This window comes from Diprion similis, chromosome 2 (genome assembly GCF_021155765.1).
Source record: "Diprion similis isolate iyDipSimi1 chromosome 2, iyDipSimi1.1, whole genome shotgun sequence".
NCBI lineage: Eukaryota > Metazoa > Arthropoda > Insecta > Hymenoptera > Diprionidae > Diprion > Diprion similis.
Window position 1 is genome coordinate 17,340,110 of NC_060106.1, and position 22,667 is coordinate 17,362,776.

The following is a 22,667-nucleotide window of genomic DNA, read 5'->3' on the forward strand; positions in this document are numbered from 1 at the left end:
GAAAGTATATTATATAGTCCTACACTCGTCAGACCGTGATTTTCATCAATGTGATTTCATTAGATTCTCACACTGATGTTTCGTTATTTAAAAGAGTAAATCGATCACTTTTTCGGTCAAACATCTGAGTGCGGATATTTGACGGCAGGCTGCAGCTCCGCGGCATGAATTCTAACTATCTGTCAAGTTTTAGATAAGTCGATTGACTCTCTCTAATCAAACTCCAGGACCGGAATATACAGATAATTAGTTTTACGAGGTGGAAAAAAACACGCTGTCGATTACACGCGAGATAGCCACAACAAGTGACCTTGGCTGATTAGAATTAACTTGTTGGATCGCGTATGAAACATTCTGAAACCGGAATAAAAACGAAATTTAAAATTGTAATCGGATTTTCTTTATTTGTTAACGCGGTGATAGATTGGTACAAGATTAAAAAGTGAACTTCATGCGTGTAACGCAAGTCACATAATGTACTTAAACGCGGCGTAGTCCTTCCCCCCCACTCTTTCTTCCTTTGCAGTGCAAAAAAAAAAAGAAACAATAAAAAAAGGCAGGGCAAAAATTGATTGAAAAAACCGGTGTTTGTTGAGTGACCGCGGTCTTTGAGAAGCCATGGCTATGATGTGCTGCAATGGCGTTTTTAGACACGTCTTTCGCTACTTTATGGCAGGGCTCTCAACGAAAGCCACTGACGCCATTTAATGGCGGACATTTAAGCCACATATCTCTGGTCGCCGTTGCCCCGAAAATAATTAACCACAAACGTTTACACTGAGGAGATGGCGGTCGCGTTAATTTCCTATACGCTGTTTTACATACGATTAGATTGCGGCTCACTTGGAGAGTGACGCAGATTTCGCTGAAGCTTCTGCGAATGTTTCTTTGGCCATTTTAAACAATAATATATTCGTTTAGACTTGAATCTATGTGAACCTGTGATCAAAACTTCAAAAGCGAATAATGAAAATGCCGTTAGTACGGCAGAGGTCTTCTTACTCGACCGATTAAACCTCGAATAACAAATTTGGGGACTTTATGAGAGAATACATGTTTATGTTGTAAAAGAAAAAGAGGGAAAAAAATTAAAAACGAACTGTTGTAAGTGGTGGATTAATATTTATTGAAGCGATGGATCTGGGTTATACATATATACACTTTTTGCTCCTTAGGTACATATTATAACGATGCTTGATAGACACGCTTATAGTATAACATCATCATTTTGGTGAACCAAAAAATGACGAGGCACCTACTTGTGTCTAAATTTTTACGAGCGCAACGCGACAAGTGGAGGCCAAGATAGATGATTTATGATGTTGAAAGTATAATATGTGACAATATGTTTAAAAAAATCTCTGAGCGTTGTGATAACAAGCAAAAGTTCACGATGCTTGTTTTACAACTCTTCTTTATACCCCGAAGTCAATTAATGACGAGTACCTATTTATAAATTCGAAGAGACATTGAATTTACAAGTTGGCAAAATGTCTATGGTTTTCATTAGCTTGGTTAACTGCCGCATTAACGCAATACACACAATCTTGCTGAAAAATATTATTATGGAAGAGCAAAGTCTCAAGGATGCTTGGAATGTAGGTGAGAATCAATTAACGGCGTGACCTAAAATTCTCATGTCAGTACGTAATGTAGAGAATATAATGTAGTGTGCAGTGCGACGATGGAAATCTCGAATCTAAAAGTTGACTGACCGCTTTACGCTTGTAGGTATATAGATATGTACATACCTACGTCTAGTCAGTTGGTTTCAATTCATTCATTGGCACACGCTACTAGAATTCCCTCGCTGAACTACTACATGTGCACGCTTATCTAACCCAAGTATAGACATATTATACCGTACTGATTCGCAAAGCGTAAATAAATACGTAATCCCACATATGCGAATAACGTAACTCGTTCCACTGATTGCTGCGGCTCGCTCGCGTGTTGCTATTTCCGTAATTATCGAAACACCAGACTTTCTTGTGGTTTATTTTTTATTGTTTTTTTTTTTATTATTATTATTATTATTATTATCTAGGCTCTCTTTTTGTTTATTAGTTTTTGCTCTCTTTCTCCCTCTCTCTTCTTATCGTTAGTTTTTGCCATAGAAAATTTTACTCCGGCAAAAACTGACGCTTGGACCTTCCCTCAGGAAAGACAAAAAACGAAACATTGCACAGTGATGAACTATCTAACCAGACCCAAGAAGCAGAGCCCCTTATTACGCATTAAATACAGTACACATCGGCTTTACTGTCGTCTGTAAAGGACGCGAATTGACGAGAGTGATGAACTCGGATGGGAGGAGCTCGTCGACGTCGACGTCGCGACCTAACGGAGTGCGTTGCACGCAAACCCGAGTTTATTGGCGTCAATAGGGGTTATAAGAACATCGGGGAGCAAGTCGCGCAGCTGCAGTGCTCCTTTACTTACTTCTACTTGGGTATTTCTGTTCCATCGCTATAAGTCTATAACCGGCCTCTGCCTCGTGTATAATTGCGTTATGGTGTAAGTAGGTATGGTTTCCAGTCCTGCAGCACGTCCGGTGACTCAAAGTCTCTAGCTTTAACGGAAAACTTGTTACCAACTGCATGTGTGCATGCGTTCTCGCGTGTGCGTGTGTGCGGTTACAATTGCACGGCAAATCTTACGGAAGCCGACTTTACACCTTGACTCGTAATAAACACTAACGGCAAACCTGCTTGTTGTCGAGGTATTTTCACCGAAACCAATCCCTCTCGTACACGTTGCAATGCAGTGTCATGCAGAGTTAATTACACTGCGTCCGTCGACTTGTGCTGTTACGAGTTTCCAGCAAATACCTCGACGGAATTTTCTACTCAAGCGTTGCTGGGAATTCGGTGCTTCTTGACCCTTAGAGGACCGGCATACGCCATTTGCCGCAAGGTCGGTGACCTACCAACATTTGAATTTAGTTTGGTCCAATGCTCTGAACTTTGGATCACTTTTCTATAGAATAAAAGATTTTTCGAAATTCCTCAGAATTTGGTACTCTAAGGGTTTAAACAAGCTTGAATTCTGTTCCTTGAGCGTGTTCGAACGCTCAGCTTGCAAGCCTCAATTTCGTAAATTCATAACGTTGCGTCGATAAGGTCACGAAGTAGTCCTACCCTTATCGACCGAATAAAGTCACCCTTTCTCTTCCTGGGTTAAATATACAAACGAGCAGAAAAGGTTCCAAGTCCAACGATGCATCGCTCCTTCTGTAACGGAACTCAAGAAAGTTACTCGTACCCTGAAAATCGATGAAATAATGTGTGGTCTTTTGACAAGTGTTGCTATTTCAATATGTAATATATAATACAGAATAAATTGCGGAAAGTATCTCAACTATATCATTTTTTCCTCCTGAAATGCAGAAAGTGTGGAAACAGCAACACGCGTTGAAAGACCGCGAAGTTTTTTTCCCGAATTCCGCTATGAAAGATTGATGCACCGTCGATATTTGAAACCCTTCCGTTCATTTGTTTATTTAATATAGCGAGAAAAAGTGTGAGTTTACTCGATCGGTAAAGGTAGGACTGCTGCATAACCTTAATTCTAACTGTGACAGACTCTTTCGTATCCGAAATGACACTTGTTTTCCAAATAACAATCATCGGTGTGTAAATATTTGTTGATAAACGGTACAACCCGCTTATAATATTATTATATTATAGGAATTCGAAACTTTGACATGTGGTTGCCCCAATTACTTTCACTCTCTTTCGTCTAATGAGTGAAACATAATATTTTTTTTTTTCTCACATAAAAATATCGATGTAATCGCACTGTTACACAGCGAGCTTGTTACCTCAAGTAGGTACGTATAAAATGTATTATATGTATAACTGGCGACAGTTGATAACAACGTGGGTACTCTAATCACCCCGTCGTTCCTCGAGTCAGCGTTTTGTTATGCGAGTGTAAAGTAGTGTATACCTGTTACGCCTGTTGGACAATAGTCATTGACGCGATACGCCTCGTACATACGATAATACTTACATACCGCGTTTGTTTCTTATAATTCGTTTTGCATTCCGTCGCCCCGTCGCGTCGCGCCGCTAAGTCTGAAACATTAGCTGCAGTAAAGTCCCTTTGCGCCTAGCGAGGAGAATTCTCCACGCTTGCTGTATGCAATGAATAATGCATGCATCCCGAACGCGCCCACAATCTTCCGCCAGGTTTACTCCCAAGGGATATGGCCGTATACTATCTTACCTGCAGTCCGAAAGCCGAACCGCGTACGTTTGTACGTGTACGTGTGTTCATTGTCCACTGAAAACGTCTTTGACTTAAGCCTTGTCCCCGGGACATTCCGATCCGTCCTTTAAGTTGTGAAAAAAAAAAGATGACGATGATGATGAAACAAGATTTATGAAAAAAAAGAAATTCAGAGAAATCAAACGCATCCAAGTTATTTCTCACGCCACAAATATTCTGGGTTGAAGAATTTTTTTTTTTTTTTTTTTTTTTTTCCCCCTACGAATGGTCAGATTTTTTTTTAACGTTTTATTTTAACACTCTTGACAAAAGCACTAATAATTTTTTTCATACCAATTAACTGTGAATAATTTAATTGCAATTTCTGATACGAGAAAATTACGATAAAAAAAAATGGAGTTCCTTGATCGTAATTAACTATCTTGTTTTGAAGCGTGCAATGCAGCACACGATCAAGTTCTCTGAAATCGCGAACGAAGTGTTTCTTTCCACTGTTTCCTTGAACAGACCTTAACCGACTAACCGGGAGAATCACGAGATCTTCTTCCCTCCCACGATCTTCGTTTTGTAAATGGTTAATTTTGCTAAAAGCCTCGGTTTCGCCTGACTCGCTGTTATATCTACGTTATACCTGCTCAGTATACCTAAGCTCCTCCTTCGTTGAAGCACGACGAGCTTGCAAGCGCAAAGTTTGCATAATTTTCAGAATAAACCTGGCCTCCTTCGTCCGCATGAATCCGGGTCACTAAAGTCCCGTAGAATATAAACGACGGACCTTTTTTCTCTCTTAATTTTACCTGATTGTATATTTTACACACGTAATTATGAAGGATTGTTTAATTCTCGTTACAGATCCTTGGCTGCAGCATGATATGATAAGGACTTGATATCAAGAACCCCCAAAATGAAACCTCTGCTCCTCACTTTCTCCCCCCTCCTTCTCATCCTCCTCCTCGTCTTTCCGTTGGCCCTGTCCCTGACCCTGCAAGAAGATGACCTCGTCTTCGACGACGTTGGCGAGTCCTCCGCTTCAGCCTCCGGTCCTTCGATATTCAGCAACGAGGAACACCAGGAGTATAACGAAAGGAAACGCGACAGATCGAGGGATGGCAAGAAACACAACGTCGAACGGCTATGGGGGATTCCTGACACGTCCGTCGTCGTGGGTCACGTATTTAAGATGAGAATTCTTAAGCAAGCCTTCAGCGGCAGCGTCGATCACTTCGAGGTACACAGGGTTTAATACCTGCTCCATGCAGCAGCTACTCTCTCTCTCTCTCTCTCTCTCTCTCTCTCTCTCTCTCTCTCTATCGGTGGAATCCAATACTCCTTGAATTTAAATTTCTCTTTGAAACTGATTTCGGTGTTTTTGTGTTATTTGTTTATTTATTTTTCTTGTTCTTCGTTTGAGCGCCTTCAGCCTGTCTGTAGACTGTTGAATTTAATCATTAGGCAGGCATCCGGCTACTGTTATCACAATTTTCATTATTTCTCGCCAGGCTCGGGGTATAAACGGGCATTCTTTACCGCGTTGGCTCGATTGGGACGAACCTGCTTCAACACTCGTCGGCATCCCTTCGAGGAAGGACCTGGGACTCCACAACGTGATGATCAAGGCCGTTGGAAGGCACGACGACTTCGCGAAAGACGTATTTTCCATAAACGTCGTGCCTGAGAAGAAACACGAAATAACGCACAAAGATGGAAAGGTAAGACGAGTTTGATGACCCCCTGACCGTTCTTGACTGTATTCTGTCTGAAGAAGACGAAGAAGAAGAAGAAGAAGAACGAAACGGAAAAGAAGCGTGTGCTTTTTCAAAAGTGCGAAATGTTTTTCTTTTTACTTGTTTTCTAAATCTAAGAAGAAAACTGCATGGACAATTCTGCGTGCAGAAATTAAATTAAATCATTCGCATCACTTTGTTGTAAAGGATATCAAACAGTCAGAGTCTCAAAGTTATAATATAATCTTCGCTTGAAGTTGAAAACTGGTTTTTGTTTTTTCACTGTTTCTGAAATTGAAGTAACTCAGTCGTGATCTTCGAAATATTTTTGTAATTGAAGCATATTTTCTTTTGTGCTGCCAAGATGGACTTGGAGTCTGAAGAATGCGTTGTAAGTTAAAACAAAAAAGAAATACCAAAAAAAAATTCACAATAATTTGATACTCGTTGTCTAAATACGTGTGCAATATTTGAAAAATCTCACTGTAGCTTGGCTCACTTGTGGTCGGAGACGCATTTATGTATCTAGTCAGATTGAAATCTCGCAAATAAATTAGGTCTTTGACACTTGCTTATTGATACCAATTGGTATCACATACACTGTTAATTTGTCTCATCATGTATATGATTTTCTAACAATAAACATGATTAATATTGCCCTCCTGAAACTCTCTGAGACACATAACGCGTTACCAGAGTAATTGCGAGAGTAGCGTTTTAGATATTCTGAGTACTAATGACAACCGAGAATGCGTTAAGTGTAATGATAAATCTCGCTATCAGTACATTGTCCCTCGTGCGCGTAAATATGCTTTCCAAAAAACAATGATTCAATTCATTTTCAGACGCACTGCGACGAATCTGAGGACCAGACTCTTTTGACAATCGTTTTAGACACCAGGTTCGAGAACTTGAAACCTGCAGCAAGAGTAAATGCAATCGAAAATCTCGCTGGATTCTTGGGCTTACACACGGTAATTTATTTTTACTAGATGGACTTATTGATTTTCAAAAGTTTTATAAACTGATAAAATTTACTAATCTCTATTTTTAATTACTATTCTAGAGTGCCTTTTCGATGCACCCTTATGTGAGCAAGGAAACTTCAGCTCCCGATGCATCAGTGATTTTATCGGGACCTGGCAATGTCAAACGACGTCGAGAAAAGCACTCTACAGCTATCCAGTGGCAGGTATGTGAAAAGGCATTTCTCATTTTCTAAATTGGTATATATTTTCATTACGCGTGGTTATTGTTTCAATTAACTTTAATTAATTAACGGTCATATAAAACCGTGGAAACTCACGGTCTTAGAAAACGGCATGTATATGTATTGTCAAGCACCTTTCAAAGCATCGCAAAAACTCTACATATAAATCCTATTAAAATGTGAAAGCGGTGTCATTAAGTTTGACTTGATCATCAGTAACAAGGTTCGATCCAAGAGACTCACACGGAGCTAATGGAAGCTCAATAATTTTATTCGTACGTTATAGTTTAACCAGTTCAAGGAATAAAAAGAAATAAATAAAAAATGCGCACTAGATTACAGATTTATAATGTATATGTAAGTAGACTTTGATCATGATTATTTGCAATATCTGAACAGGTGGGCTGCGATGGTCGTCTTTGGCACCACCAGACTGATTTGGTAAATCAGCTGCGAGAGCAGGCTAAAGATGGTACTTTAGCCGAAGTTTTGGAACTACCAGTTTTACTCTGGCGGGTGAAAACAGATTCCAGTTCTTTGTTGAGAAATCGTAGGGAAACAGGATCTGGGGATTACGACGCTGATGCCGATTATTATGATCAATATGCTGATTACGAAGATGAGGACGATATCGACAATGAGAACAATCCCATAGATGGTGGTGATGCCGAAGGTGACGACGAAGATGGTGACGACAACGAACCAATTACAGAACAGCCAAATATCGCTGTATCCAAAATGCTTGTCGACGAATATGGTCGGCCACACAGACATCATCATGGAGAAAAATCTAACGAGCCAAAAGTAAGTAGTTTTTTTTTCTCCCAGTTGATGAAGGAAATTTTATATTGTGACAGAAATTATTTCCATATTTCTTCGTAAGCTACACAATTCAACAGTTCATTCACAAAATACTTTCTGTACACAGGCAAATATTACCCCAAGTGATAGTCATTTAATATCTACCATAATAACTGATCCAGTGAGGATAAGGTATTCTTTCTACGTTAGAAAATTTATTTTTGAATTATAGCTAGAAGAAGAAATCGATGCAGAAGAATTGTTCCCGGGCATCTTGGGCAGAACTGCCATTACATCCGAAACTGCTGGTGAAACTCCTCGTGAACCTCCTCTGCAAGTACCTGTACTCAGCATGTTGCCAGTATCCACTCCAACAAATACCACAAAACCAGTGTTGACAGTTTCACCGGTAGGTTTTTTTTCTCGCAAAAAAATTCACTCGATTGATCTAATTGGCTTTAAAATCTCTTGCACAATAAATTCTATAAATTGGCATACGCGTATATCATATATTCTATTGCTTCATGTTGTTCTTGCCCAGCAATTTAAAATGATTTATATAACACTGTTTGATCGCTCAAATTTAATATCTCAGTTATCTTTTGTGGATAGCTTCTCTTATACCGTTAATCTCAATTAAGCAATCGAAATGAATTAATTTTTCTGGTCTTTTGCTATTTTGATAATAATTGACTTCTGAACGGAATTCACAAATAGTTTCCAAGGTGTTTCATAAACTTTAGATTACTGGGTAACACTTCCAAACTGTCTAATTTCTGAGAACAATTAGTTTATACTGTGTCTACGGGATTTCCATGTAGATGAGCAAACTTGCACTACTTTTCATATCGCAACATTATATTAATTTTGTTGTATTGGGATGGCAAACTTTGACGATCTTAGTATTTGACAACCAAACATTAGCATCATATATTTGACACCAAATGTACAAAGTCTCGTACCTTTGATTAGATATTTTCCAGTCATTGTACATCATTTGGATGTTGAGCCTGCATGCAAATACTTGGAGATCACAAAAACAATAGGATTTAGAGCATTAATGGTCACAATTGTAACATAACAACTCTGTGAAATGATTCAATACTACATGTGACTTATTGTTAAGAGACAGTATGAACGTTGGAATCAAGCTTTACCACGATCGAAATCTCCTACATTATTCCATAACATTGCCTCACTATATGTTGACTAACAAATGTTTCATGGCATACAACGCAAAACTACTAACAATTTCACAGACAACCGTGCCTCCCACAACCATCTCGTCATCGACCACAACAACTCAGGCACCAACAACAGTAATTCCAACATCATCAACGACAACAACCACAACTACTACCACTACAGCAGTACTGCCAACAGAGTCTCCGAAATTAGAAACGGTGGAAGTGCCGAAAGAGAAAGTTGAAAAAATTGATACAGTATCAATAACCGTACCTACAGTACCTGCAGAAATTACGACAGTCCCATCCAAAACAACCATTCTCCAAACTAGTGAAACTAATGTAATATCAACTAGCGGTCCAGCAATAAAACCTGTATCTGAGACGACGGTGGTCTATGATCAAACAACCATCCTGCAAGAGGTAATGCTTACTTGCTTAACGCTTTTCAATGTCGTTTCAGTCGTACCCATATATCTGTACAGGCTTAGTGATGAAGCTGAAAGAATCTCATTTCTTCAATCAAAAAAAAACAAACATCTACTACTCTTCTAAGACTCCTAATCTTCACATTCTCATTCCTGTATCTTTCATAATCATATATATTTTCATGATTGACACTCAGTGGGTAGTTAATGATTTACTTTGTCTTCAAACAGGTATTTTCGGCGTATTTATTGTTGGCAATTTAAACTCACGTCTATGGTATAATTTCATTTAGATAAGTGGACCACGCAATCAGTCGACGGTAGTAATGAAATCACCGACACCTCTATCAACAACTACGACAGTGGCACCAAATACAACAGTTACTCCACTCTATGTACCGACTACCCAGTGGATGACTTTACAACCGAAAACTACATCTCAATTGCCGCCAGAGATTACGGATACAACTTATCCCGAACCACTCAATTTCCCGCCCAGAGAAGACAGACGATTGCAGAAGATACAAGTAACAGCTGGGAAACTTCTGAGCTTTGTTATTCCTGAGGAGACCTTTGTCGATATGGAAGAAGGAAATGCTAGGAAGCTCCGCTTGAGTTTATACAAGCAACACAATCCAATCAAAAACAATCACTGGCTTCAATTCAACAATAAGACGCAGGAGGTTTATGGATTGTAAGCATTTTGTTTGTTTTTTTTTTAGCACTTCACTAAAATCATTAAGCCGAAGCAACTGAATTTTTTTTTCACCAAACATAAAAACTGGGGATTCTGTGACAGTCGCCGAAAAACTAAAATGTGATATATTTGTAATAAGAATTCGTCAAAGACTGGCGCAATTATCATTATTATGATTCAAAGATATATGAATTTTATTGTTCTAATTAAATCTGTTCGTTCAAACAGACCACTTGAAGCTGTCATTTCGGTGTGGGATTATGAACTTGTGGCAGAAGATAATGAAGGACTAAGAGCGAATGCAACCCTAGATGTTCATGTCCAACAGCATCCGCAAAGTCGATCCGTTAATCACGAATTTAATATTTCTTTGAGAATTGATAAACGAAGTGCTTTTCCGACCAACGTAGATTGGGAATTTAAGGTAAGCATAATTTGTGATGCAGCTATATCTTTTCAACAGGTTTTTCAACCGTTCTTTTCACTGACAATGCTAACAACAGAAATATTTTACAGGTTGTTCGCGGTCTCGCCAAACTTTACGGAGATGAAGATACATCCAAAATAACAGTACGACAAATCGATATTATGGGTGACCACATTACTTTTACGTGGTCTAACGACAGCCTTCCTCGAAGTATAGAATGCCCTGAAGAAGAAATTAACAAATTATTTGACGTATGTTGAACTTCTCCATGTTTTAATTTATCTCCTTGTAGTTCTTTTAAGGCTCTGAAAATTTGCCATACTATCCTAATTACACATAATGTGATAGCTTGAGCAAATTCCATTGTATATTGTAGGTTTTGGTGGAGAATGAAAATGGATTGCCCAGTACTGCATTGCAAACAATTCTTGCACCTGAAATAAAGGTTCGACATGTCGGCCTGCGTAAAATTGGACAATGTGAAGAGGAACCGAAACCTGAACCGCCTGAAATTGTGACTGAGAAACCTATCCTACCCAAGATAAACCAACCTCCAGTGCCAAGGAATCAAGTAGACCGCATTAATGCAACGGTTGGACAATTGCTTGTATTTACAGTTCCAGAGGTAAAGTTTTACATTTTATTATAAATGCTACTTTATTTACGAAAACAAATTTTCGAAAATATACCCACTGAAAACTCTGAAAACAAAATTTCAAGCACGATTAGTTCGCAAATTCCATTTGTCATTCACTTTGAAATCATTTTTATCACAGGACATGGCTTTTGACGCTGAGGATGGTTCAGCGCACAATATGAAGATGTCATTGATGACCAGTGAAAGAATGCCAATTCCAGATGATCACTGGCTTCAATTTGACAGCAACAACCACCAATTCTATGGCGTACCTATGCCAAAAGATATCGGGCGTAAAGAGTATCAACTGATCGTCACCGACTCAGCAGGTATAACATAGTGAAAATATCCAGAAGCCTCGAGTCACGCTTCTTGTAACGGCTGAGTAAGTTTTCTGAAAATAAACTATGAACAATCTTTACATTTATTCCAGGCGCAAGTATAACAGACGCTCTTATCGTTGTCGTAAATCCGTCGAACACGTCGCCGCCACAACACATCGTGGAATTTTCTATGACTTTGGAAATTCCTTACAAAAATTTCGTGCATTCTGCCGCTCAGAAGCGTAAATTTATGGAAAAACTGGGAGAGCTATTCCATGACAAAGACGCAAGTGCCATATCGATAGATAATATTACCGAAAGCACAGTTGTCACGTGGCACAATAAAACTTTGGTGACTCCGTACTGCCCGCACAACGTGATAACGCAATTACGCGAGGTGATTGTCAAAGACGAAAAAATGTTGACTGATCGCGTGGGAGATGTTATGGGTTCAGAGTTTCCAGTGAAACAAATAACTATTACGCCGACCGGTATCTGCCTCGGTGATGAATCTACGAGTGTATATTCGCCAAGTGCTGGTCCACCCGTAGAAGGTGGGACATCGGTTGGAAAATCGCACGATGACGTTATCATCACATTCATAGTTCCAGCGATAATAATTGCTGCTATGCTGATCTTGGCCGCCATTATTGCTTGCATTTTATACAGACGGAAGCGCAGTGGAAAGATGAGCGTCAGTGAACAAGACGACGAAAGACAGAGTTTTAGAAATAAGGGAATCCCTGTGATATTCCAAGATGAATTGGACGAGAAACCAGACCCAGGTAAAAGCTAGTGTTTAATTACCTAACTCTTTATTTCGGAGTGTAACATTCTGCAAAGGCACTATTATGAAATATTACTTTTCAGGTAACAAGTCGCCAGTTATTCTTAAAGAAGAAAAGCCACCGCTACCACCACCCGAGTATCAAAAGACTGAAGACGGGGCGGATGTGCCCATGCTGCAGAGTGAGAATTCTGAAGAACCGTACCAGCCGCCACCACCTTTTGCCACAAATCGCGACAACAATCGTCAAAACAGACCAAAACCGACACCTACATACAGAAAACCCCCTCCATATGTCCCCCCCTAACAAAACACGGTGCATTCGCCAACGCGTAAGTACATGCTAGCAATGCTCGGAGACTCCCCAACACACGTTCAAAATCAAACAGACGCTTACCAGCAGTATCATTTTAATAATCATACGGATAGCTATGAGACCCATAATAATATTCATAACAATCGTTCGAAGTGAAAATTCAAGTCAACGTTTCTTTTACCCACTCCATACATACGGCGATTTATATTGAAGTACAGTTATGTTCGTTGTTAGATATTATGAAGGAAAAAGTTTTTAATTATTATTAAATTTCTATAGTGGATATTCAACATAATTCACGCGTTGCCTTTTGTAACGGAACTCTTCTAGAATAAAATCTTGGATAAGTTATTCGGTTTTTATTCCAGCGTGGTCATTTATATACAAAATCATAACTGATTCAATCCTGTTAAATAACACGTATTCTTGTACTGTTGAAAATTATTCATACAATGAACAATACTCAAATCTCTCAAGTACACATTCAATATTCAGTGCCATTTTCTAAAAGCAATAAAGGTAAGATCATAATAAGACATAACTGCAAAATCTGATAAACATTTACTACGTGATAGGCAGTCTCTAAGTGTAATGATAATCTCTTGAAATGTATAACACTAATACTACTACTCCTAATACTACTGCTATTACAATTACTGCAACTTTCACCACACTACTACTACAACAACAAACTATTGATACTACTACTTCTACTGATATACTACTATGTCAAACACTGCCAGATGGAAATTGTAAAATTTCGTTGAATTATTGCTCTTATTTCTAAAACTGATACCTTTATCGGAATGTGGAAAGTTTCTAAAAATATGTGACTCAAAGTGTTGTTCACACAATACCGTTTTGAAGTGCCAGAAAATGCTTCCATTAGCACTGTGTGAGCCAATAAACAGAGTGAAATAAAATGATAATGTATAAAGGTATTTTCAGATACATGACGGTAAACTGACACAATGGAACATTTCACTACTTATTAGTGATAGGAACAACGTCAAAGATCTAATAAGGGTAGCGACGTATATAAAATATTTGAGATGGCATAAATCTCAAGATCATTTGTACATTTCCCTACGTTCGATAATAATTGTTACTTTCGTCTACAGTATTTGAAGCGATAGAAATTTAAATACGATAGACCAATGTTAGCATTTATGTTATTTGCTGAAAAATAATGTTGAACAGCTTATTAATTTTTCTTTTTTAAATTACTTTGTCATCCCTATTTCTTTATATCTTTATCAGCGCACATTTTTGTCAGGGGTGTTGATTTTGTATCTATTACACCACTTCGTTTTTGACCAACACTGATCATTTTTGTATCATTTTTATATCGCTACGAAAATAATAATAATGATAATTATAATTATAAAATAAGATTAGTGACATTGGCGAGTTTGAATCAGAGTTAAGATATACAACCCTGATATAAACGCAACATCTTTATTAATATTAAAACGACGGAATAAAAAAAAACGAAAAACAAAAAAAAACTATTTAATTTAGATTTTATATAGTAACCAAGCCAAAAAATATCTAATATAAAAAGGTAAATAAAATAGTAAAACGATAACCGTGCATATACAGTGTGGTACTGTACTTATTGGATAAATTACTTTTTAATCTTGTAACAATTTCGTAACGTTTTTCAACCATACGATATTATTGAATGAGTTGTTAATAAAAGTGCAGATTTACTCAACAAGTACAGACTGTGCGAATATGGACATACAACAGTTTTTGAAAGCAATATTTTTGAAAAGAAACATAAAACAAAACACTTTGTGTCCGTGTCTCGAAGTTTGCTTCGCGAAAGTTAGAGTGGCAAAATTTTTGCGGATTAGCACCACTTGTGACACACGCATGCACAAATGCCGTTGAGTGTATGCGAACTAACGTATGAATGTTTGGATATGTCCGTGGATAAAATATTGTTATGGTTATTAATGAATACGATAATGTATTAATTCATTTATTCGTAATCTAGACACTAAGGAAATCTATCATGTATACTAACTCAGCACTATTCATCACACCTTGTTTATCGCCAGCAGTTCGCACACTTGACTCTAGCTATGTATCAACAATTTTCCAGATTATACGAAATTCCTTTTCATTCGAATCTGTACATCGGTCTGTTCAGGTCGCAATGAAGGACAATATCTGCGATTATCGTAATATGTTGTTGAGTTACTGTTACAATTCTCTCGAAGTACTTTGATCGCCATTGTAAGTTTGATATTCTTCTTCGAACTTTTTTGCGTAGAACAAGTTGATTTAGGCAGCAAATTTCAGTTTTGGTCACGTTCGTTAACGGTGCGAGCTTATCTTTTGATTTAGACTCGATTCAGAGTGCAACGGAAAATCTGCGATAAACAAGTGTTACTCTCATATCATTGCTTCTTATTTCATATCATCTTTTTATGCATATCTGTCAAACGCCACATCATAGTCTATTAAACAAAACCTATGTATCATATAAACGTATATGATATATACAAATATATATATATATATACTAAACTTTCAAAAAGTGCATAAAATACTTGAGTCGGTGTGTTTAAATCACCGTTTTAAAAACATAGGAGGACATAATTTGTATTTGTAAAAAAAAAAAAAAATTGTGATTGTGGTATTTCTATACTTGATCTGATAAATCAGGTCTAAAGATATTTGGTCTAACGATCAAAAACACCGTTTGATCCTAAGTCCGTATATAACAAAGGGGACAATAGAGGTTCACAAGGCAAGGAAAAGAGGAAGGAACAATTACATAAGAACCAAACGACGAATTTCATGTGAAGTTTTTTTTTTGCAATTTTTTACCGCTAACGACTTTACACGTTACGTAGTCTTGTGAACTAGTTTCAATGTTATGGTTAGTAGCCTAATTTTATATACAATATAATAACTAATTGTCTCATTGGGATAAAGGACAATAGTAGATTTTGGCCAATAGAACAAATGTCTCAGTCTCCTAATTGTATAATGTAGGCTGGTATGAAATTATTTTGTGTCATATCAGAGCTGTAACGATTCTTACGATTGATATTCAAAGACATATATATATATGAATTCGCATGTGAAATTTCGCGACAAATTATATATTACGAATAAAAATATCGCGTATATGATATAATTGTATATTATAATTGCCCGGAATTATTAAAAATAATCCTATGATTCTCGGAAACGCTTTTATGACACGGTTTCATGGTAATACGTTCGTCAGTACCAACATTGTATATGAATATACTTGAGTGAAGTATACACGCACCTTTTGTATCGACTATATAGGGTGTCTAATTAAAATTTTTTCTTATATAATGCTAGAAGAATTATAATATGAAATCTTAAGTAGACAATCTATCAAATTTACTTTGCGACCATATCATATAATGTTGGTAATATATATGGTGAAATATTGAAAAAATATACATACATGTATACAGATAGATCTGACAAGTATATATTCAACACGTGTAAAGTTAAGAGTTAATAAAGTCATTTTAGGGTATAAAGACATTTTTGCATTTTTTTCCAAATTCCTATTAATATGTATAGACTTCTGGATACGGTAAATATTATTTTTACAATTAGTATTATTATTGACAGAAAAGGATCGGTAAATCTCTTGTACAAAAATTATATTATATTTCACAGAATAATTATAGATACATGAAACTATACTGATGTATTTACTTAATTGAATTTATTAATAATATTAACATAAGTTATAAAGTATTGCTGTATAAGTATAGAATTATTTTGATAGAACCTTGATGCAAAAAATTATACTTCCGGTCGGTCCAAATAGCAATTTCTCTTTACTGAATATTATATGAAGACGTTGTAGCACTGGATAATTACTGTCGCAAATGTGAAATTTCTTATAACTTGAAAAGTTTCAAGTCAATGCAGCTATCATCATCAACAATTCTTTGACCAAATAAATCAATATCACCATAATTTTAATGAAGCCCCATATGGCTGTTTTATTTGGTGATTCGCAATGTGTTATGGTGATGTCTGAAAGATTCTTAATTGCACACGATTCAAAATCAAATCACTATTTACTACGGGTATATAATATTATTTAAACAAATAGATTGCGCATCAGTTTTACATATCAGAAATACTTCCGATTGGTTAATTGAAACAGTAATGAACGTCCGGAATAATTTTATTCAAACAGCCGCTCTTCCAGCCATTCCAGGCGTAGAATTTATGTCTTCTATAAATTTTTTTAGCGCATCGAACGTCATCGGATATGTCGTCGTCGATTAAATCTGTGATCATAATAATTTATCAGTGCAGATCAATGTGGACCTGAATAATAGCAGAGTATTACTAATTCGACTTGTGTGCGAAGCCTAAATAGTTGGCAAACGGAAGAATGAGACGTGCATAAATTTTCAAATGAAAACATCAAAAGTGCAAAACTTGTTGCAACCATACTTCGCAGTTATAATTCTAAACAATGCACCTATACCTCACCTTCACATTTTATGTGGCAATCACCCCCTGCCACACCCAATGAACACCAAAGATTTCCGTTAATCTGTAATTTGATGAAAAATTTTTTTTTTATCGATTTGGCCGATTTCGATAAACTTTGCGGAGCAGTTCATCAACTTTTTTATATTCTTACTTGAAATAATCCGTAATCGTAGCTGCCATCCTTCGCATTCGGTCCGCCAATAGCTGATGTATCTCTCATGCTTTCCTTTTCCACCAAGCAAACCCCTGTTTAATTCATATTATTTTTAATAATCTCACGCTATTCGATTTTTTTATTATTACACACAATATGGAATTTACTCTACAATTAACCATGGCAACTTTTTGGTGCCAGAAACTTACCATCCGAAATTTTCTTTAAATCGCTGTTATTATTCTTAAAATATCAAGGATACAGATAAATACGTGACAGAAATTCACGTTCAATACCGTTACATAATTATACGGCAGCCATAGGTACTCACAGTCATTCATTTTTTGTCGATCTAAGCCTTGTCTGTCTAGTTCTAACGCTAATTCACACCGCGTAAATGTTTTTCCTGTACAGTCAGAGACAGTGACGAGAAGTAAAGCAAATACAACTAATGAAGTTTTCATCATGTCTAAGCTTATTTAGGCAACTGTAGTGTAAATGATTCAAGAGCGTATTTTAAACTGACGTAATATTTCGTCGCGCTGTTGCTTTTATGCCTGCGTACTTATTATATATGCGAATATAAGCCAAGATTGATAATTAAGAATAACAAGATTGCCGTACGTCGCAAATAAAAAATACTTTGCCGGAGTTAACCCTCGCTTGATTAGTTTCATGAATTTAATAATGTTTCAATCCCGTGCACTTATCATTTGCGGCGATAAAAGTTCTGAAGACTTGGGGACTTCCCCGTGTCCATTTATCTCATGCTGATTGTAAATCCCCGTCTTGGTAGTCTCGGCAGTACCAATTAACCCCTGTGCAGGGTCACGACAAAATGATATTTGTATTTGTATTTTAGCAAAAATCTATTCTTACGTGTTTTCTTCTTGCTGAATGGATTTGAACACACATGATTTTTGCAATATTCACCTTCGTGGCAAGCATATTTCTACTTTCCTTAATTTCTAGAGACTTGGTGTATTCAGAACTAATATTGAATTCTGAGAGGCGAGAAACAGTGATAGAGTTTATGTTCATTTATAACAAAGCAGTTTCCATCAGCTTTCGTTTTCGAATAATCGTTTGGGCTGAAGGAAATGGTGGTGATAATTGACACAATAATTGATCGATTATAGGGAAAACGCTGCAAAAGTTTATATGAGGCATGATGTAGACAAGCGTCACATTTTTTTGTAGCCATCCATTCCGAATTATACACTCGCATTTTATTTCACCACACTAAAATGAAACATACTTCGGTTTATGAGAAACAATTGGCAAATAATTGTTTCTTTTATCATTTTGTAAGTATGTGCAATGCAAGTGCAGTACTAATCTCTGAAAGTCAATTTCAGAATAAGTTCAGTTGCGAGCTTTCAAACTAAAATTGACATGGAAATTTACAAATTGAGAGGAGATACGAGAGTAAAAATTATGAATATTCTCTCGGTGAACCAAAAATACAAACTTTTGAATTTTATTGTTAAACGGTCAACATTTTAACATGCAACGTAGAAATTGTATTCAAAATATCATGAACAATACGAGTATGACTACAATACGTTACCATCACTGGCATATATGTACCGACAGGTATTTATCTATATTTGCACCGCAAAATAAAAACAATGAGTAGTAAAAATTTAACGAAAATTATATATTAATTTCACACGGGATGTATCTAGTCTTCGTTGAATTCTATACCCTCTTCAACCTCTTCGTCATCCACGAACACCGACTCCTCCGCGGAGACTTCTTGGTACTGCTGATATTCCGAAACCATGTCATTCATATTTGACTCTGCCTCTGTAAACTCCATCTCGTCCATACCTTCTCCGGTGTACCTGGAATGATGAAAATCAGTCATGTAAAATCATTGCGAGGGACGATACAGGCCTGCAGTTGGCACGTGCGCTGTAAACTCACCAATGTAAAAATGCTTTGCGTCGGAACATGGAAGTGAACTGTTCAGAGATGCGTTTGAAGAGTTCCTGAATCGCAGTGGTGTTCCCGAGAAAAGTACCCGACATTTTCATGCCACAAGGAGGTATGTCGCAGACGGCTGTTTTTATGTTGTGCGGAATCCAATCCACGAAATACGAGCTGTTCTTATTTTGTATGTTTGTCATTTGTTGGTCGACGTCCTTCATCGACATTTTTCCACGGAAGATAGCCGCCACTGTGAGATATCTACCGTGGCGAGGATCGCAAGCTGCCATCATGTTCTTCGCGTCGAACATCTTTCACGTCATCCGAAAATGTACCCAAGGTTGAGTATAGTAAAATTTCAAACATTTATAACTGGCTGAATACTTGATTAGCATTGTATAATTTGTCTAATTCAAATGGAGATATCCTCACCTGCTGCGTCAACTCGGGCACAGTGAGAGCTTGGTACTGTAGACTGTTTCGCGCAACCAACGGAGCAAATCCTGGAACGAAGAAGTGCAGCCTGGGAAACGGTACCATGTTAACAGCCAGCTTTCGAAGATCAGCATTCAACTGTCCTGGAAATCTTAGACTGGTGGTAATTCCTACAAACATGTGCGAAACTTGACAATTATACACATCGAACAGTTATAGTTCTAAAGAAACATTGAACGCCATGATTTGTCAGTACTATAATTATTGTACCGTCAGTTGCTACAGTATAGCTTACGCACCAGACATTGTTAGGGATACAAGGTGGTTCAGGTCGCTGTAGGTGGGCGAAGGTAACTTCAACGTCCTGAAGCAAATATCATATAGTGCTTCGTTATCGATGCAGAATGTTTCATCCGTATTTTCCACAAGCTGGTGAACGGATAAAGTGGCATTGTATGGCTCGACTACAGTGTCCGACACTTTTGGACTTGGTACTACGCTGAAGGACGTCATGATCCTGTTGAAAAAAATACCATAAAGATGTTTATAATCATATCAACTTCCACAGTGACATATTTATCGAGAAAATTCGATCAGTTTTAGGGAAGTATGTACCTGTCGGGAAAGTCTTCGCGGACCTTCGACATTATGAGGGTCCCCATTCCGGACCCGGTTCCTCCCCCCAAGGAATGACACAGTTGAAAGCCTTGGAGGCTGTCGCATCCTTCAGCTTCCTGTATTTCAAGGTAAGTTTCAATATTATGATCATCACCCACTTGAGTGTTGCTCAGGCAATAATTTTTCTACCTTTCTTAGGACGTCTAGAACCGATTCAACCAGCTCCGCCCCTTCTGTGTAGTGACCTTTAGCCCAGTTGTTACCGGCACCACTTTGCCCGAAGACGAAGTTGTCTGGCCGAAAAATTTTTCCAAATTCGCCCGATCGCACCGAGTCCATGGTTCCAGGTTCCAGGTCGACTTGAATCGACCTGGGAACATATGTGCTCCTTGCAGCTTCGTTATAGTACACGCTAATCCTATCCAATTGCAGATCTCGCGTGGTACCGACATATTTTCCTGTCGGATCTATTCCGTGCTCGTTCGAAATCATGTGCCAAAACTACACACAGTTTGGAAAAAAGTAAAAATAGAGTATATGCTGCATGCATCCAATTAAAGTCTCGTCACTTTTATCGGAATCTTACTGAGGTACGAATCTTGTATATAACGCATTGCAGCCATTTTGGCCTGCAGAAGTTGATCTGAGACTAAATTTTTCGCACGTTTCTTATAATTCGTATTATCCAAATGACAAAAACCCTTAGAATTAAAGAGACTTACTCGTGCACCAATTTGATTGCCGCACTGGCCCACCTGGACGTGAACAATTTCTCTCATGTTTAGTCAATTTGGCGATGGTACTTCGAACGGCTTTCGTTACTAACTGATACCAGACTGAATTCAAACCGTCACAAAAGTGAGTTGAGTTTTTGTCACTACAAGACACCTGCTGTCATTATTGGTCACTTACCTCTCATGTACCTAGTACAGGACCGTCTAATAATTATTCTCACCAGCGTGAATAGGGTTCCTTATAATGGTTATGTAACTGAAATTTTCAATCAATTGCTCAATATTGTATATCACATTCTTTTAAAATTTGTAGCTTGAATACAAGGAATTCGTCTATCCGATAATTCTTTATTCATCAGGAAGAACGGGACAAAATACCTAGAACGTAGGAACATGTAATAGTCCGTCCCTGTGGCACGGATTATATTTGCTCGAAGAGGTTGTCGTTATTGAAACCAATCAAAACATTGGGCGATGCGGGTAATACAGTAATACATCTATAGGTATGTTGATACAGAAACTATGAACGCTGCCATTTTTATATCATATAAAATATGTACTAAACGAGTAGTTGAGGTCATTTTTGTAAGGCCATGAATTTTCAAATAATTCTGTATTCATACAGATTCAAATGTTCAATTCAAACTTGAGGCAACTGTGAGATGTGTGGATTAATTGTTTTTTTTTGGTCCTCAAGTTTTAACGCATAGTATAGTCACACGTTATACGATCGGCGATTCAAAGAGCTTCCCAAAAACAGGGGCATTTCTTGCGAGTATTAAGGTATCGTAAGGTATCAATTGCCCCTTGTTTCGGAAAAATCCGCGCAGCTATTTCTAAATGAAATTTTTTTGTAGGTGCTGTAATAAATGTAAACTAAGTTAGCACATTGGGCTCATCTCTAGTAATAATTCTTTATTTATTATTTTCAACAGCAACAATACCTTAATCTTATTATTGAAAACGAGTGGTAACTCCCGAAAACGCCTGGATACTTTGGTAGGCTGCAACCAGCCATGCACACATACTTGCCAGGGATTTATTTAATGTTGGTCAATGCCAATTGTAATTCTACCTTATCGACATTTCGGTAATTCCGTAAAACATTGTTGATCCACAGACTTAGATTTTAAATGGTACCCTGGGGATAAAATTACCAATTACCAGCAACGTTTTAGATCATAAAATTGTAATATTTATACCTTACCCATACAGTAAAACTAGCTCCTTAGTACGCTTACGCCAGTGACCAGTAAGGCGTCGGCCGACGAACAGCTACGCGCTGAAAAGTAGTTCAAAATTATTCGCGATATTTACAAAGGTTGTTAAGGTAACAAAGAGTGAGAAATAAACTCGAATTTTTTTAAATAGTCATGAAAAAATAATCTAGAGTTCACAAGTCACGCTTATATTCGAAAACATAGTGTAAAAGAACGGAATGCAATAAGTAGCGGTGCTCGGAACTAGCCGACATTCATTGTGCCATCGCTAAAGGGGGGAGAGGAAGACGCG

At 37.5% G+C, this 22,667-nt stretch overlaps 3 protein-coding genes across 7 annotated transcripts in view; 1 reads left to right on the top strand and 2 right to left on the bottom strand.

Moving 5' to 3' along the window:
- Positions 1-15,506, top strand: part of LOC124411381 (dystroglycan 1-like) — an 86,342-nt gene extending 70,836 nt beyond the window's left edge. For 2 of the 5 annotated variants that reach the window (XM_046890483.1, XM_046890476.1), the window contains 15 exons: positions 5,086-5,461; positions 5,733-5,942; positions 6,322-6,348; positions 6,803-6,931; positions 7,024-7,149; positions 7,567-7,971; positions 8,201-8,377; positions 9,228-9,575; positions 9,874-10,274; positions 10,506-10,701; positions 10,794-10,955; positions 11,081-11,329; positions 11,481-11,670; positions 11,775-12,449; positions 12,535-15,506. In XM_046890483.1, coding sequence (XP_046746439.1) covers positions 5,138-5,461; positions 5,733-5,942; positions 6,322-6,348; positions 6,803-6,931; positions 7,024-7,149; positions 7,567-7,971; positions 8,201-8,377; positions 9,228-9,575; positions 9,874-10,274; positions 10,506-10,701; positions 10,794-10,955; positions 11,081-11,329; positions 11,481-11,670; positions 11,775-12,449; positions 12,535-12,758 — 3,843 coding nt within the window. In that variant the 5' untranslated portion in view covers positions 5,086-5,137 and the 3' untranslated portion in view covers positions 12,759-15,506. The remainder of the gene's footprint in view (positions 1-5,085; positions 5,462-5,732; positions 5,943-6,321; positions 6,349-6,802; positions 6,932-7,023; positions 7,150-7,566; positions 7,972-8,200; positions 8,378-9,227; positions 9,576-9,873; positions 10,275-10,505; positions 10,702-10,793; positions 10,956-11,080; positions 11,330-11,480; positions 11,671-11,774; positions 12,450-12,534) is intronic. The other 3 variants (XM_046890502.1, XM_046890496.1, XM_046890488.1) reach the window with 3 other exon arrangements.
- A 1,346-nt stretch (positions 15,507-16,852) lies between these two features.
- Positions 16,853-17,944, bottom strand: LOC124416092 (lysozyme-like). Its single transcript, XM_046896957.1, has 4 exons — positions 17,768-17,944; positions 17,434-17,528; positions 17,280-17,343; positions 16,853-17,071 (listed from the first exon to the last, which is right to left on the bottom strand). Exons 1-4 carry the CDS (start codon positions 17,901-17,903, stop codon positions 16,932-16,934), a joined length of 435 nt encoding a protein of 144 aa, XP_046752913.1. The 5' UTR covers positions 17,904-17,944; the 3' UTR covers positions 16,853-16,931.
- A 998-nt stretch (positions 17,945-18,942) lies between these two features.
- On the bottom strand, positions 18,943-21,273 carry LOC124416090 (tubulin beta chain-like). Its single transcript, XM_046896955.1, has 7 exons — positions 21,144-21,273; positions 20,611-20,922; positions 20,419-20,537; positions 20,103-20,320; positions 19,801-19,973; positions 19,366-19,679; positions 18,943-19,283 (listed from the first exon to the last, which is right to left on the bottom strand). Exons 1-7 carry the CDS (start codon positions 21,198-21,200, stop codon positions 19,121-19,123), a joined length of 1,356 nt encoding a protein of 451 aa, XP_046752911.1. The 5' UTR covers positions 21,201-21,273; the 3' UTR covers positions 18,943-19,120.
- Positions 21,274-22,667: the final 1,394 nt, after the last annotated feature.